General features: G+C 40.1%; 1 protein-coding gene across 1 annotated transcript in view; it reads right to left on the bottom strand.

Moving 5' to 3' along the window:
* Positions 1-18,114, bottom strand: part of LOC108269987 (AT-rich interactive domain-containing protein 1B) — a 223,742-nt gene that overhangs the window by 55,409 nt on the left and 150,219 nt on the right. Inside the window, exon 6 of the mRNA XM_017476201.3 lies at positions 2,217-2,306. Coding sequence (XP_017331690.1) covers positions 2,217-2,306 — 90 coding nt within the window. The remainder of the gene's footprint in view (positions 1-2,216; positions 2,307-18,114) is intronic.

The following is an 18,114-nucleotide window of genomic DNA, read 5'->3' as shown; positions in this document are numbered from 1 at the left end:
CGAATTAAGACAGGTGGCGTACTCCTGTTTTAGTCGCATTATGGACGTGTATTACAGACATGTAAACACCTTAATCACATTATGAACGTCGTGTGGGAGTTTTCACCGCATTTTGCGACAGGACACGATCACACACGGCAGTTTTACGTTTTACGGCGAACAAGAGAGTTCGGCTGCGTCCCAAACCGCATACTTGCCTACTATAGGCCTGTAGTGGGGAAAAATACATGTATCTCAGCTACTATATCAACGGTAAGTACGCGGTTTGGGACGCAGCCCACGGCTTCAAGCAGTTGTCTATTAGTACGTACAGCATGACAAATAATTAACTGCACTTAAAGCATTCGTAAAAAAAATAAATAAAAACACCCCAAATTGTATACGGTCCCATAACGAAGACAAACTCTATGTCGATGCGTGAAATTCTGGAGGGACGTCGGACGGCGTGGCGCGGTGACGTGATGACGCGAGTTGTTAATCTAATTATGCTCTAAAACATGTAAAACGGATACATGACAGGAGTATTCTAAAAGCGACTCATGTAAACACCTTAATCACAATATTATCTTACTCAGAGTAACGTCAATAATTAGATTACTGCTGTTCATATAAACGTAGTCAATTAGACATTAACACATTGTGTTATTCATTTATTATTAACGTTATGTCAATTGTCCTTGATTCAAAATTCCCAGAGTAAGTTGCTATAGAAAAGAAAAAAAAAAACAAAAAAACGATTAATAGAACGAGTGCATTAATATGAACCTGTGATTTGAATTACAGCTGGAACTACTGCCAGAGGTGTTGTTATAGAAAATTAATCAACACCTTCAAACAGATATGAGAATCTCTTCCAATCTCTTCTTGATAAATCCATACTAATAAACCAGGAAGGGGAGGGGGGCAGACCCCAAAACCCAAAACAATTCCGTTTTTTTTTAGAGGCAATAGTATTTCGAAACCCTGGCAGATAGGTATGACTGGTGGGTGATAAATGAAGAGCTTTATCACTTAATTCCCTCTTACGCTTTGAATTAACTAGAACTAAATTAGCAGGAAATGGGAAAAATTACAATAGAAACTATCTAAAACATTATGTGAGCATTCACAAGCTGAATAGCTACCAAAAACTGACATTTAGAGCAGTCCTGATTGGACGCGATATTAAATGGAGTGGCACTTTATTACATTTAAACCCCTGGGCAAACAGACATAGGAGGGGAGAGGAGGGGGTGGGGGGTCTACAATCCACTCAGATGGGAAAGGTTGCCTTTGTATGGGCTGCTCTGCACACTAATATTGTAGATTAGGCTAAATGGAAATGTTCAGTAGAGCAGCAAGCGCCAGCGCTGCTCCCCACTCAAGCTTCGTAAGAATGTGCGTGTCGAGCAGACGCCTAGCTCTTTTTTTTATTGAGTGGAGCCTTTCAGACAGACACACACATACACACACACACACACATATACACACAGGCGGTCAATCATCTCCCCATGCACTCTGTTCTGCTTGGGCAGCAGAACCCGGCTGGCTGTCTACCGGCCTCGGATGATGAGACGAGGGTTGAAAGTGCTTAGGCTGCCAGAGAGCGCAGCTTTAACAGGGGACATTATTGTAATGTTTTGCTTCCATTAATGTAAGGGAGTTTGGAGAAGAAAAAAAAAACACAGTGTAATACCGCATTTTAAATTGCCTGGAAAATGGATGGAGGAGAGAGGGACGCTGCGCAGACAGTGCTAAAAGCAAATAATGCATTCACACTCACCCACCTGCCCCCAACACCCCCACCCACCACCACATGCCTGGCTCAAAAAGCTAAGCTCTTAGCTGGACAACGATAATCTGAGTGGTAAAAGAGGAAGCAAACAGCTGCTCAACTAGAGTTTTATGGAAATACAATGAGCTCTAAGGGCTGTGTACCTGCAGAACTCGACTGCTGTATATTTTATACAGCATAATGCAAACCACACACTCTTCTAGAAGTCATGAAGGCACCACATAATGTACTTGAGCAAGGTCTGAAATGAGATTTTTTCATTAAGAGCCTTGGAAAGTCAGCATTCCAGTGCCAGGATGCCCACGCAGAAGGACATGATAGGCTTTGAACTTTGTCTAGTATGCTGTTTTGTGCTTTAAATTTACAGATATCATTACAGGAAACGGCAAAGGCACTACGTTCATCTGGGTCGGATCCTGGATAGGATTTCTTTCTTGTTTACCTCTGTCCTGAGCCATGGCAATCTGGTTCATGCTGGAGTTGGAGCCAGTGTCAGATAAGTTCCCAGGGGTCTGTGGAGCCAGCTGGGAGCCTGTGGAAAAGAGAAATGAAAAGATTTATTAAGAAGATATCACATCACTGAGTCGAAACCACCTTCGTGAGTAATCTTAATGGCTTTGCATGAGCAGTGGTGTACGAGTGCTCCACTACTACAGATGGCGCTATTAAAATTTCATGACAATTTCCATGACTACAGGAAGAAGACCGCCCACTGCAAATGCTGACAGTGTGAACAATGTCGAGAATAAGACACAGGTTATACATGAGACCATTAAATCAATTGAGTGCTGAGGATGGAGAGTTTAGCATACTTGTGAAACCTATGTGAGATTTGGATTGAGCTGGTTTGCGATTTTTTTGAAGGACAATTCACAAGCTTGATCTCATAGTATAGCTTGATCTCCTCTACAGAGTTCACCCAGCTTCCATGGGCATGACATGGTGAGCAAAACCCCCACTATCCATGTTCTCCACAGTTATGTCATATCATTCATGGAAGCAATCTGAACATCATATTCTTTTATTTCACATACGAGAAGTCAGAAACATGTAGAACTCGACGCCAACGGCACTGACAGGGATGCCACCACTGCTAAGTAGTCTAGCACTTGTTACTAATTTGTATGTGTCAAATACCTTTAAAATATATTTCAAACATGAAGTGAAACTGTTTCATACATTTCATATATGGCATTTGGCAGACATCCTTATCCAGAGCAACTTACTTATTTACCTCATTTATACAACTGAGCAGTTAAGGGCCTTGTTCAAGGGCCCAGCAGTGGCAGATGGGTGGTGCTGGGATTTGAACTCATAACCTTCCAAATAGTAGGCCAACATTTTAACCACTGAGCTACTACTACCCTTTTAACCTACACCCCGCTGGAACCTTATCCCTGTTTACATCAGTGCCAAAATGTCATTAGTTCATCTGTTGGTTACACTGGTAACTCCTTATATATCCTACAAACATTCAACCACTTTTTCTTGAAATATCGCACTAACGATAATCTTGGATGGATGGATAGAAGGATTGATGGACAAACTGATGGCAAATATCATAGATAGCAAGACATTGCGTCTTAATTCCTGCACATGAATGTGTAAGTAATATCTCTGTATGACAAACAGTAATGACGCCGTTGAAGAAACCATTTCAGACATTTGACCTTGCCATGACCTTGACTCTGTTAGGATCAATTCTAATATCTAATCAGTTCATCTGCTGGTTACAATGATACGTCCATAAAAATCCTACAAACATTCTACCACTCGTTATTGAGATATCATGCTAAAGAGAATCTCAGACGCATAGACAAGCGGACGCATGGACAAGCCGAAAACATAATGCCTCCACCACCTAGTGGCTTAAATAAAAAGGTACACTGAAAACCCTAAAAAGTTGACTGTACTCGATTGAGTAAACCCATTCCCTCAATTTACTTGAGTAATGGGGCCTCCCAAACCTTATATTTAAGTTCACTTAACTTGGTGGTCATGTAGACTGTACTTAAATTGTTAAGATCACTTAACTTGAAGTTCGGGTTCGGGCTGAACGGGACTCGGGTACACCAGTTGTACAGGAACTTGGTGTTGGAGTGTACTTAAATACAGGGTGTCCCAAAAGTCTCCATGCATATGGGAAATTAACAGTTTTTTTTTTTTTTTTTTTTTTTTTTTTAGCAAAAAATTACTTTATTTACAAAACATCCTCTACATGATTGTCATTTCTTTGCAAACACACACGGAGTCGTCTCTCCTACTCATGATCCTACTAATGAACTGTTGAATTGCACTACAACGGTACTAGCAACAGACTAGACGATGAGGACTGCCTTTTGCAATTATCTACCAATGTAGATAATCAGTTCACTTGTTGCCAGGAGGAACTCCTTGCTTGGCCAATCACATCAAGGAAAGACCAGAGTGAGCTATTTTAATAAATCATAATTTTGAGTTCATAACACTTGAAAACTTATTTTCTAGGTTAATAAGTCAAACAAACTTTCATGGGTCCAAAACACAACATTTTGAGTAATGTTTAGTCATGATTACTTGAGTTTTTAAAGCGCACCTATTATGGTTTTGAAACGTGCCTAATTTTATTTCAAAGGTCTCATACAATATATTTACATGTATCCAAGGTCAAAAAACAGTTTACTGTGCTCATAATTTAAATTGCGGCGTTACCTTTTTGTGTCACAAACGACTCGTTCAATGAACCGTTCTAAATGATTCATTCTAAACTCCTCCTTTCAGAGAGCATTCTCTGCTCTGATTGGTCAGATGTCCCAGTCTGTTGTGATTGGTCACTTCCTTCTTTTGGGAGTCAATAACTACGTTTGTCGTGCGCTTTGATTTTTGAAATTTTGCAGATGTTTTTACATTCACAAACAGCTCTATAACACACTACATGAAAGATAATATTTGAAAAACCACAATAGGTGCACTTTAAGTAAAACCAACACGGGATTACAGTGTACAAACATACCTAATAATAAATGTAAGCCCGCAAACTCCCAGGACCTGTCAGCGGGTCCAGACAATCCCAACTCTCATAAACTACTCCCTTCAGTTTTACTGTAGTTACTGAATAATTTATAGGAATCACTAAATAATATGCTTAATCTAAGGCAGCGCAGTAGAACAGCAGGTAGACTTCCTGTCTCACAGCTACAGCGTCCATGATTCAATTCTAAACTTGGGTTACTGTCTGTGTTGAGTTTCACATGTTCTCCCCGTATCCGTGTAGGTTGCCTCTAGGTTTCTCCAAAACCCAAAAAAAAAAAAAAAAAAACCGCACACCAGTAAGTTTTTGGCTCTATAAATTGCCCTAGTTGTGAATGTGTGTGTGAGTGTGGTGCTCTACGATAGACTGGCATGTGTATTTCCATGGCAGAAGTTCTGGATTCAAATCAATTCAATAAAATTTTATTTGTATAGCACTTTTAACAATGGACATTGTCTCAAAGCAGCTTTACAGAAACATATAAACAGATTTTAAGCGTGTGAATTTATCCATAATGAGCGAGACAGTGGCGACGGTGGTGAGGGAAAAACTCCCTAAGATGATGTGAGGAAGAAAACTTGAGAGGAACCCGACTCAGAAGGGAACCCGTCCTCATCTGGGTAACAATGGATCGAGTGAAAGTAAAAGAAAGTTCATTATGGTTTTTATATGAAGTCAGTTTGTTGAACTAGCCCACTGTTCACTAAAGGAGACTTGAGTGCAGAATTGTATCCATCACAACACTGACCAGAAAAAACGCGGTTAATTAAGATGAATGAATGTACGCTTAAATAATGAATAGAAGTGAATGATGAACCAGATATATAAGGGCTTAACCTTTATGAATGTTAGACTAATCTAGTCATGCATTTTTTTTTCTTTACAAATGAGACTCAACTGAATGACATCCGAACATTAGTACCGTCTCTAAATATATTTCTAGGCAATCTACATCATTTACTTTGCATGCAAAATACACATTAATTACACCGTATGTCCTAAACCAAAAAAAAGGTCACTCAGTATTATTTGACTGAAATTATTTTCTCTCTATCAACATGACCAGACCTTTATAAGTTCCTGTAACAAACTTCTCCCTGTTATTAGTTTCCATGCCAAAACCCTGACCGGCCTACAGCACATTCAAAACTCCACACTGATTCCCATCCTCCTACACTGTTTACCTGTCTCATCCTGGATTCAAAACATATTCCTTCTTATTACCTTCACAGTCCTTCATAGTGCTGCCCGTCAGTACCTGTCTGAATTCCTTCAGCCACACACCGCATACTGCATGCACGGATCCCTCTGGTGCTGGTTTACTCACAATCCCCAGGTTTAGACTGTGCTCTGTGGTGGTACTGTCACTCCGTGACACTTCTTCAAATCAGGATGAAAACTCCCTTTTTTCATACTCATATCTTGGCTCTCATTTGCAGCACATCAATACACCACGGTTTTAGCCCTGGTGCTCATTAGCATGCTTGTTTTTGTGTACTTTGTCATGCCATTTGTTTTACCGTTATCATGCTAGCAACTTCTCAGGTTGAACGATGTGACAGCCTAAGGTGATTCATTTACAATAACTTGATATTAATATCATAAGAGCAGCATATCTGAAGATGTCCTAGCCAATGACATGAAACAAAAACACTTCATAATATATTGAAATACTGTTGCCATGATGGAATCCATTTAATCTGCTTGTAGGATTTGACTTCTTGTAGATGAATTAGAATAATATTGTAAAAACAAAACAGAACAACAACAACAACAACAACAACAACAACAAAAAACAACCCCAATACTGTAATGTAAACGTTAGCATGTTTACTATGCAGGGCTTGAAATCGGTGTATAGCTCACTAGGAAATGTGGCTTATTATTTTCCAGATTATTATCATCCATTTCTACTGGACAAAATATTGGCACCCTGAAATATAACTGTTAGTTTATTCTTCTATACTCATGGAACTAATGGAACAATACGTTACTGCTAGAACGCTGTGCGAGAGCGTGTGGACAAAACTGAATATTGAATAACTGTGCAAAATTTTTAGAACGAAGAACAACCTACGGTTCACAATTCTTTATTACAACACTAACGATCTAAGTATATTTTTAAAACAAGTACAAAAAACTGAATTATACCATACATTTCTTTTTCCAAATGGATAAAGATCCATACTTCCATCCATCCATTTTCTATACTGCTTATCCTACAGGGTCGCTGGGAACCTGGAGCCTATCCCAGGGAGCATAGGGCACAAGGTGCGGTACACCCTGAACGGGTGCCAATCCATCGCAGGGCACAATCACACACATTCCCATTCATACACTACGGACACTTTGGACATGCCAATCAGCCTACCTTGCATGTCTTTGGACTGGGGGAGGAAACCGGAGTACCCGGAGGAAACCCCCGCAGCACGGAGAGAACATGCAAACTCCGCACACACAGGGCCGCAGCGGGAATCGAACCCCCGACCCTGGGGGTGTGACTTAACAAGTTTTCTGACGTGACGCTCTCTTTGCTTTATTTTCAGTCACTGTTCTGACCTGTTCTTTTGAGACCAGTTACATGTCACCTTGTTCTATCAACCTGAGATGCATTAAATTTAGTACATATTTGGTATATATACAGACTAAATAATGCACATTTAGATTTATTTATTAATTTTTTTTAATGAGCTGTGCCAAATTTTGCCCGCATTTGGCAAATAGTCAGGTGTTAAAGTCATACGATAATATGATACCTACCACCTTTGTATTAATGAGTGTAATGTGGTGCTTGCTCTGCTCATCATTTGCTTTCCAGAGACAATCCACAATATGCATGGCAATTAACATTATGATATGAAAGAACAAGTGGATTGTTTTTTTTTTGACACACATGGGTATGAAGTGTAAATTAGCCTGAGCCTCAGTGACATGGCACTGCTGTCATTAACCGATGAGCAAAAAAGAGTCAAACCAATGACGGAACAGCAGGGAGGCAAGTGAAACCAGGGCAACGTGAGTATCAGAGGCTGCGAGGCGACTGGCACTGGGAATAGGACACGGATTTTCGGCTAGAGATGGAGAACAACAAGCTGCGAGCTCATGTTTTGGAAATACTGAATCCTTTTAGTAGTTAATATTGTAAATATTCACACGCAAGCGAGATCTTCAAACCACCCGTTAATGTGTTCTACAATGATTTGTTTTTAACCTATCGTATTTCACAAGCATGTTTTTTGGACTATCGAATCTCTTTTTGGATGCTGAAGCTTAAAAAGCAGGTGTAATGATCCTAAATTAATAATAACAATAATAACGTTGACTTGGTGTGGGAGGCACTCCATGTAAACATACTCTAAAGCTAAACAAACGAATTGTGCAGCTTTCACTTTGTAAACAGGTTGTCTGTGTGGATGCCCACGCACCAAGCATCTAATGGCCAAGCACCAAGACTATAATCCATTAGTGTGTGTGTGTGTGTGTGTGTGTGACTCGGGGATAAAGTAGAACCATCACTTATCATTGCTGTACAAAGCAACATTAACACAGACAAACACAGAAAAACACAGGAACAAAGTTATGGGATCAGTCCGACAAGAACCAAGAGTTTGTGAGCATCGTACTAAAGCAAGGCTCGATCTCACTTTCCCTTGATTGCTATGAGATTCAGAGAGGCCTGTGTGCGTTTGTGTTAGCACTCATTCTGAGTGGATTAATACACTCTATGCATTTATGTGAGTGTGGAACTGGACCAATACAATGCCCAAGCAAACTAAGGGGTTTATTTTTGTCCAGTCAGAAGCATAAATTACTATTATAGTGTTGGTGTATTGATCATTTGGTTGGATGTGAGCCATGAGGATGTGTTTCACTTTTTATGGCCAGAAATGAACATGTCTGTGCAGGTTGTGCAGTTTTCTAAATCTGCCAGAGCAATCAGATTTTTTTACCCACTATATATGAACTCTATGGTTTTTATATGTGCAAAATCGGTGGTTTTCAAAGTGGTGGCCGCGGCCCACTTGGGGGCCACCAGGGGGCGCCCGGGGGGCCTCAACAATTTGGTGTGAAAAATAAATAAACACATGATTTTTTCTTTCTCACTCTCAGACAACCACACACACACACACACACACACACACTCAATTCCTAATGTAATGTAAAGATGTAAGATGTAATTATTAATAAAAAAAAGGAGGGGGATATATTCAGAAGTCTGTATTTTTAATGTGTTTTAATGTGTTTTAAAGACATCTTGAAAAAGGGGGGCCTCGGTCAAATATTAATGCCATTTGGGGGGCCTTGCCCTGGGAAAGTTTGGGTGCTAAATTACAGCCTCTTGGTTCCCTCTTTTAGGACAGAACTGCTAGCATAGTCTTAGTATAGTCTATTCCTTACAATCTGGTTGTGTTGATGTGCAATATTTACTGCACTTCAATATTAATGGACTACTACAAAGTAAATACAGACGACTGAGTCATTTTATCAGATGTTAGATATGAGGAAACCAATGTATAATGTGTGTGGCTGACAATGACAACGTTTACATGGACAGCAGTGATCTAATTATCGACCTTATTCTAAATAAGATAATATTGTGATTAAGGTGTTTACATGAGTCGCGTTTAGAATACTCTTTTCATGTTCCCGTTTTACATGCTATAGAACATGGATCGATTAACCGCACACGTCATCACGTCCCCACGTCACGCCGTCCGACGTTCCCTCCAGAATTTCATGTATCAACATACAGTTCGTATTCGCTATGGTGCCGTATACAGTTTTGGGTGTTTTTATTTTAAATTATTACGAACGCTTCAAGTGCGGTTAATTATTTGTCATGCTATACGTGCAAATAGACAACTGCTTGAAGCCGTGGGCTGCATCCCAAAGCGCGTACTATATAGTAGCCGAGATACATGTATTTCTCCTACTATACAATAGGTAAGCACGCAGTTTTGGACTGTATTGTTTACTGTAAAACGGTTGCGCACTGCCGTGTGTGAACGTGTCCTGTCGCAAAATGCAGTGAAAACTCCCACACGACGTTAATAGTGTGATTAAGGTGTGTACATGTCTGTAATACACGTCGATAATGCGACTAAAACAGGAATACTCCACACGTCTTAATTCGATTTGTGTTTACTTCGAGTATGACTTTAATCGGATTAAGGTAATTAAAAATTGCTGTTTACATGCTAGTTTCTTAATCAGAGTATTGTTTTAATATCGGCTTATTGTTGTTCATGTAAACGTACTGGATATGTGCTATGACTCTGATCTGGAAATCAGGAACACACTCTTCAAATGCAAGCATGCTTTGCACTTCTGGGGTTCGACTCCCACCTCCACACATCTGCGCAGAGTTTGCCTGTTCTCTGTGTGCTACGGGGGTTATCTCCGGGTATTCTGGTCTCCTCCCCCCCGTCTAAAGACATGCGTTGTAGGCTGACTGGCATTTCCAAATTGTCTGTAGTGTGTGAATGGGTGTATGAATGTGTGAGTGTCTTGTGCATTTTTCCCTGAGTTTAGGCTCCAGCCTCACCCACAATCTTATGTAGTATAAGCAGTATGGAAAATGGTTGGATAGATGGATGAGAATGAATAACTCATGCTGACAGCTCAAAAGTACCCAATTGTACAAATAAAGAATGTGTAAAACCGGCTTACTGTTTATTAGACCTAGTCTTTGGTGAAGAGGAAGAAAAAGTTAATTGCTAGGTTAATTTGTACATTAGCGCCAACTTCACACTTTTTACACACTCTCCCTAATATGTCAGCTTTGTGTATACTGTGAAAAGGTTTTCCTCACAGAACGTAGCCTAATTACTATTAAAACAGCCTCAAACAGCTTAGTGCGTACATCTGCCTTTAAGTCTATAACTTGGTTAACTAGTAGTTGATGATCTCTTTCATCAGGAAACACGGAGAACAATATACCGCTAATATAAATAACAACGCAGGGGAGGCTAAGTCTTTATTGAACCGGCTGCTTAATAATTCAGAGGCTGCCATGTCTCCTCAGACTGCTTGGTTGGGGGTATAGGAGTGTCTAAATGTCACAAGGCTTCTCAGTGATTCCTTTATCCCTCCCTCTCACTACGGAAAAGGCATCTTAATTAACAGCACTCCATCTTTATGTCTGGAGAGTGGAGACCAACAACAATACTGTTATTAATATAGTGTGGCTGTAGCAATACTGTGTTATACAAAAGTTTGGTTCTTGTGTGGAATAAGTAAGGAATAAGACATGATGAGGTGTGCTGTTATTGACAAATAATCAATAGTGGGGCAGCCTTGAGCAAAGGAGTGTTTTTCCAATAACAGCATATCCTGTTGTGTTTGATTCTACTTACGCCAAAGAAATTTGCCAATTTTTAGTTGTAAAACATATTGTTCTTTTTGATAAATTTATTGATACTTTATTATTTATTCATTATATGCTATGATATAGCAGCTATAAACAGTCATTTCCTCACCAGCATCTACTTGACCGTCTTGAAGTTACTAAGACAAAAAAAAAAAAAAAAAAAAAAAAAAAAAAATAGCAGAATGTTACAGCTCTTTGTCCTGAAGACTTTCCTGTGGTGGAAAACCTAAAGGAAGAGCTTTACCTCTGACTGCTGCAAAGCGTGTTGTACTTTATTACAAAGTTCCTAGAGACTCAGTCCTAACTGCAAATTTGTTTTTTCAGGATTATGTCTACCCCATACACATATGTTCATTAAGCAGATGGTTAAGGCACTAAGTTTCACCAAGTAATTCTTTCTGTCCAGAAAATTCCTGACCCAAGTAATTTTCTCCCATCCTGGTCATCAAAAAAAAAAAAAGTTGTGTGGGAGTAAAATAATTACAATTTCCATTCATAAGCATTTAAAAAGTGCAGTCATTTTAAGTTTCCCCAACAGTGGGAGCTACGAAGGGTAAAAGAAACACGGTTCATAGATTCAGAGATAATACGCATGCTTAAATCCAGTATAATATTAAATAATTCTTCCTGAGGATTGTTGAGGCAATGTGAGGCCTTTGAAGCGCAGCTCTTCAGCTTTGAAGTGTTTTACGAGGTTGAAATGCAAGATTCATGGTGCAGTTCAAAGACATGTAGGAATACCCATGGCCATATTTCCTCTCTTGGAGCTGGACAATTTTAATGTCATGCGTATGTGTCCATTTCAGGACAGGCGCACAGAAATTTCTAGCTCACAGAAAATAAAGAGGCTTTAAATGAAGAAGAAAAAGAGAGAGAAGGATGAGCAGAAATATGATGGTCAGAATCTGCTGGTCCTGCCAGAAGAGTATGTGGTCAGTCTCAGATCTGGAAAACTCAGAAGCCTTAAATGAAGAGATGAAATCAATCATATCTCCAAACACACACACACCCACCTACCCACCCACCCACACACACACACACACACACACACAATCAGGCCAAGTAATCTGAATGCTGCCTAATCCTTAGGGACGCCTATAAACACAGTGTAGCAATAATGGCATCTTAGATCCCAATGAGCAAGAGTAAATGATTTTCCAACCTGGGGCTAATGCGAGTTAACTCAGCCTGTCAGCGGACGCAAAACTGTATGGTAGTGTGCAAGCTGTGCTCCCATGGACCTCATTACTGGTGAGCCAAACAAGGCCAAGGTAAGTAAAGTGGAAAGTGCAGTTTAAGCAAAAAGAGCCCAGGCACATCACCGTGGAAAAGAAATGCCATTTGGGCATAGCGTGCTGTTGCATTAGAGGAAAAAAAAAAAATAGTGCTCACTTTGGAGCCTATGCAGGCAGTTGTGATTGCTTTGGCTTTGGAGGGCTGATGTGTGTAGCAGGGTGTAATATAGAATTTTAAGGCGTGATTGTACAAAAATGGGACAGCCTATTGAAAATGACTGAAATTGGTGATAAATAGGATGGAATGCAGCACAGGAAGAAAGACTTTGGGCTCAGCGGGAGGGAGGATCTACTGGACAGCATATATAAGAATGACTGTCATAGCTGTCACGACAGTCATGGCTGTCTGTGCGCTTATGTATGTGGAAGAGGGTAGACAGAACTTTCGTCCGAGTGTGGTTTTAGCCACACTGTGATGGTGTATAACCAGCAGTTTGGCAAGATGCACTGGTTGGCTTCATGTTTCTCAGCAGAAGGCTGTCATGTGATATGGGAGAATTAGGTTGGGAACTGGCAAATGGGAAGAAATTGGGAGAATAATTGGGTAACAACTCTAAGGAGGTACTGCTAAACTTTTTATTGTACAAATTGGGTTTGGACAGGATTTTTTTTCTAAATGTGAAGATCTATCCAGGACAGTAAAATAGTACGGGCAGTAAAATGCCCCACTGCTCCGTCATGGCCTTACTAAAAACCTCTCAATTTTCAGCCTGGCTCGCATTACCATAATACTCTCAACTCACCAAGCTCAGCTGATAACGATGCTAACCCAACCTGCTAGTTGTATGCCGGAGGCCAATAAGCTGATGGAGGCAAAACGCCGCACTCACTTAGACTCTCGCATGCTGACCTTTATGTGCTCCAAAGCCCTGGAAGCACTTCAAGCAAGAAGCAGATAAACAGCTTACTCTGAAAGTGTCCTCATAAGTATGCCTAAATCACATCTTTAAAGGAAAATAAGAAAGAAGGACAGGCAGACAGCAGGAGAGCGCAAGGAGGGGGTGCCTACAGTCATGTTAAATGGCCCTGATGGACCTTGGAGAAGAGGAATAAAAGTGGAGAAGGCCAGGCGTTTTTGGTTTTCAATGGCAGCTCAAGTGCGCGGCTTTCATTAGAGACTGTGCTTCAGTCGCTGTCAATTAGAGGTGTTCTAAAGTGAGTGCATCCACTCCGAGCACAACGGACATGCCGCAGTACACACAAATATATACACAGCACACCGTTCTGTATTCAAATTCAAAGAACGAATACAGGCATGAAAAAAAAAAAAAAAAAAAAAAAAAAAACAGAAATGGAAAAGTAGTTCCTATAATAGTTCCAGTGGTAAGAACAACTTTTCATTCTTTTCATTCTCTTCCTTTTCTGCTTTACACATATCTTTGGAGCATGTTTATCTTTCAAAGAATTTGTGGATGAAACTGACTACTGGTCATTTCTAAGAGGAATTGGCACCATGGAGGACAGGTTAATGAGCATCAGACAGAAGGTCAATGCTAAAGCCTAATTAACATCAGTTAAGCTTCAAGCAGTGAAATTTCTTCACTTAGGGAATGGATTAGAAGTGTTCTTCTGCATGGAATCAGCACTTTCCACTGTCTGCACACATAGATGCAGATTACTACAGATACAGACAGAAATCCAATGGACTTTTATCTCTTTTAACACCTTACAAGGTCAGTATTAGTTGCATTGTTTAACATTAGCAGTTTATCCCTATAGTGGAGAAACCTGTATTTGTATTGGTGGTATGACTCAGGTCATCAAATTCAGATTGGTGTTCATACATTACCACGTACAAACACTACAAGAGAACAAGCACAGATTTGGTTACTTCCATTTCAGACAATCAGCAGTTGAGAAATGGTTGAACCTTTGTAATGGTGTAGTCCACCATTTTGGTGGAAGTCAGCTGAACATCGCGGTTTTGAAGCTTAAAAAGGAAAAAACTAATACAGACCCTCTCTTCAGTATTTCCTTCATGGCCCTGAAAACACATTTCTAGGCAAAAAAGGCTGAATGCTAGCTTGAGAGTGCTCCCACACCTAGCAGTACTTTTGCCAAGTCCGAATTTGATAAAAATGAGACTTTTGGTTCGTTTGCTATTTGGTTTGGTTTCACACTGCATATTATTAAACACAAAGATTTACCTGAGGGGCATGTAGGGCTAAAAACCTACTCGTCAATCTGTTTGATTCATTGGATGCAAATATGGAAAGAATTGTGCAAACATTTGGCATGTGCACATAGTAATCATAAAAATCTCCCCAGAAAATGGATCTGGCAATAACGAAATGAGTAGACAATTATATCAATAACTATTTTAACATGCATTCTGTGTTTATTTTCATTTTTGGTTCCTCAGTCCAAATATCCAGAATCCACCTTATCCACCTTTTTTTTTTTTTTTCAGTACTACAGCTCTGTCTCAGCTCCCTTTGACTCAGTTTGCTCCTCATGGCTCAGTTTAGCAGTGTTCCACAAAAAAAAAAAAAAAAAAACCTGGCTTCCACCTCAAATAGCTGGCACTTCTTGTACTTTGGTTGAAAAAGACGGACAAGTATGTGGAGATGCCTTCTTGTTCTGTTTGGCTGGATGTTGGTTGTCTGGACTTCTCAGTTTACACACCCTGGGGTACCACACAGCCCAGAGTTTCTCCTTTGAGCAGATTTTATTGATAGCTGCCAAAATGTGAGGAGAAATTTGCCAAATATTACAGAAAGTGTTCTGATTCTCCCTTAAACGTATAACAAATCCCACAAAGAAAAGCCCATTAAGGCCCATTTGTAATAGTGCAGAGTGAGACGTGCTCATGAATGTCACAGCAGCTTTTACCTCCCTAAGCAGGTTTGGGGTGACGGATGGATTCTCATTTTACCCTCTACTCCTGACAGCATGGTGTGTGTATGATTCTGCCACTAATGCAGCTCATGGTCCCAAAGCCAGAAACTGCACAGGCTTTCTCAATTGCTTTAGAAACATTTGGGCTGAGCAATGTGATTTCTGCCCGACTGTCACAAATCTGGCACGACAGGAAAAATCAATTTGCCCGGCGCTTCGCGGCTTGAGGAGAATCCGAGTCTGGATAATGTTCCGGCATATTGTATTTGCTTCACTGAGACTGAAAATCATCCAAGCCCTTCATATCTTCAGCTCAAACAGAGGACAGAGATGAGTAGTTAAGTTTTCTTTGTAATATCTCACATGGAAACTAAAACACAGTTAGAGGATCTAATAACAGTGTCAGTCCAGAACAAACTCACAAAACAGTCTGGATGACTGTAATGAAAGGTCAGAGGTCAACAGAGTTGGAGTGTAGGTAGGGAAGTTTGAAGGTGCTTGTACTGATCCTTTGTGAATAGGAAAGAATGACAGGTGTCCCGTGAGACTGTCTGTCGTGTGGACACCCCAGTGGACGAGGCAGTGCTGACAGGCTGTGGACAGGGGCAAGGAGGTGTAGTGGTGGTCATGGTCGGACAGGCTGAAGACTAAAGTGAGAAATTCCTCCTGCACCACTCTTATTCACACTCGCGTCACTTCAGTGCACAGCCTTGTGGACTTTCATCAACTTGAGAGTGCTAATGTCTTTCGGGATATTATTGAAGGCGCAGTTAGTAATTTCCCAACAAATATATCTAGACCTGTTCTAATCATGTAATTTCAAAGACATAGGCACATATTTTTGCATATTAATATTGTAAAACCTGTTCACATCCTTGTTGACTAATTAGGAGTTTGGAACTCATTTTCTGAAAGTGTGTTAAACAAACCTAACCATAAACAAACTCGAGTGAAACATCAGCAGGAGCTTTCTCAGTTCAAGTATTTAAAAGTATAATGGAAAGAATTAACTCTGTTCATGTTAATAAAAGGTTCTGTTGTTGTCTAGTATTGACTGCATGATAAATGGTGTTATGGATTTTTCCTTTCTGTCTGACAAACTTTAAGGCATCGTGTGTACGAACGTAGAGAGTAGCAACAAATCTACCAACTTTTTCAGCAGATGTTAACAACCACTTCGATACGGCTCTCTCCCGCCCGCATCACAGCTGCTGGTTATGTGAGTTGAGAATGCAGGTTTGTGCGACTCACCACCAGAGTGTAAAGCCTGACTGAATTGTGCTTGCGTGTGCTTATGTTCCCAATGACCAATCAAAGATCACCATTGTTCCCAGTCACCAATCACTGATCAACATTGTTCCCCATGACAAGTCAATGATCAGTATTGTTCCCCACAGCCAATCACTGATCACCATTGTTCACCATGACCAGTCGATGATCAGTATTGTTCCCCACAGCCAATCACTGATCACCACTGTTCCCCGTGACCAGTCAATGATCACTATTGTTCCATACAGCCAATCACTGGTCACCATTGTTCCCAAAGACCAATCAATGATAAACTTTGTAACCAGTGACCATATACTGATAACCATTGTTCCCAACAACCAGTCACTAACTACCACTGTTCACAAAGATCACTCACAATCAACCGTTGTTCCCACCAACAAACAATCAACACTGTTGCCAGTGACTATTTACTGATCACCATTCTTCCCAACAACCAATCAAAAATCACCATTGTTCCCAACAAAAAAAAATCACTGATCACCAGTGTTCACAATGACCAAACACGCATCACTGCTGTTTGTCCCGCCCCACACATTTCTTTGTTCTTCATTTCAAACTCACTTCTTGCTACATTTACAAGTAATAAAACCTTGTATTACTTTCAAAACTGTTTTTGTTCACTACTCACTACCACTGCTTCTTTTATCTGTGTTCCTGATAGAAATGATAGTATTTTATAATATATATACATAAAGAGTTTGTGATGATATCTTCCTATAATAAATATGTTATAATCTATTTCTAGGCTTTGAGTGCCTAGAAAAGAGCTACATCAATCTAAGGAATTATTATTATCATTATCATTATGATTATTATTATTATATTCTTCAGAAAATGATCAGGACAATCCAGTGCATAAGCAAATTAGTCTGTGACATCATCTAACATCTTCTGGTTACCTTTTGTGAACGCATGAGCTACTTTTACTGGTGCACAGTTTCAACAGAGGGACTGGAGTCATGTCAGCCAAGAAGAATAAATACAGCTGCAAGCAGCAATGATGGGCCCAAGCACTACGGTGCCATCATCACCCAGTCGGTCTATGGAAACAATGCATAGTAAAGCGAGTGCTGTAGAGCAACTTGCACTGATGTGTTAGGTTAAACCCAGGTCTAAGGCTTTACAACAGCTTCCATGTCCAAACATACAGTTTATATTTGTTGCTATAACGCATGAAGAAGATAAGAGATATATGTTGTTATAATTAGTAGCCATTAATTAATTGTAGTGAAGTAATGTGTGTAGTGGGCACATGCATATAAGGGGGTACAACATAGCTCTATTCATGTGCCTTTCTACTAGTGTTTGATTTGCTTGGAATTACAATGTAACAGCTATGCGAAGATTAAGCGTAATTATACCAGCATTTAAGCGGGTAAAGAGGACTATTGCAAAATATGTTTTAAATGAGGGACTTCCTGCTTCCAGTTGGTGGCGCTATGACTGTGACTCACAATAGTCACATCTGTGTGCTCAGCTCCCGTGAACAAACATTCAGCTTAAGTTTCATCTAAATCACTCAATGCATGCAGAAGAT

Source organism: Ictalurus punctatus, chromosome 9, assembly GCF_001660625.3.
Source record: "Ictalurus punctatus breed USDA103 chromosome 9, Coco_2.0, whole genome shotgun sequence".
In the NCBI taxonomy this organism is placed as follows: domain Eukaryota; kingdom Metazoa; phylum Chordata; class Actinopteri; order Siluriformes; family Ictaluridae; genus Ictalurus; species Ictalurus punctatus.
The sequence above is the reverse complement of the archived record's forward strand: the minus strand, read 5'-3'. Positions and strand labels throughout refer to the sequence as shown.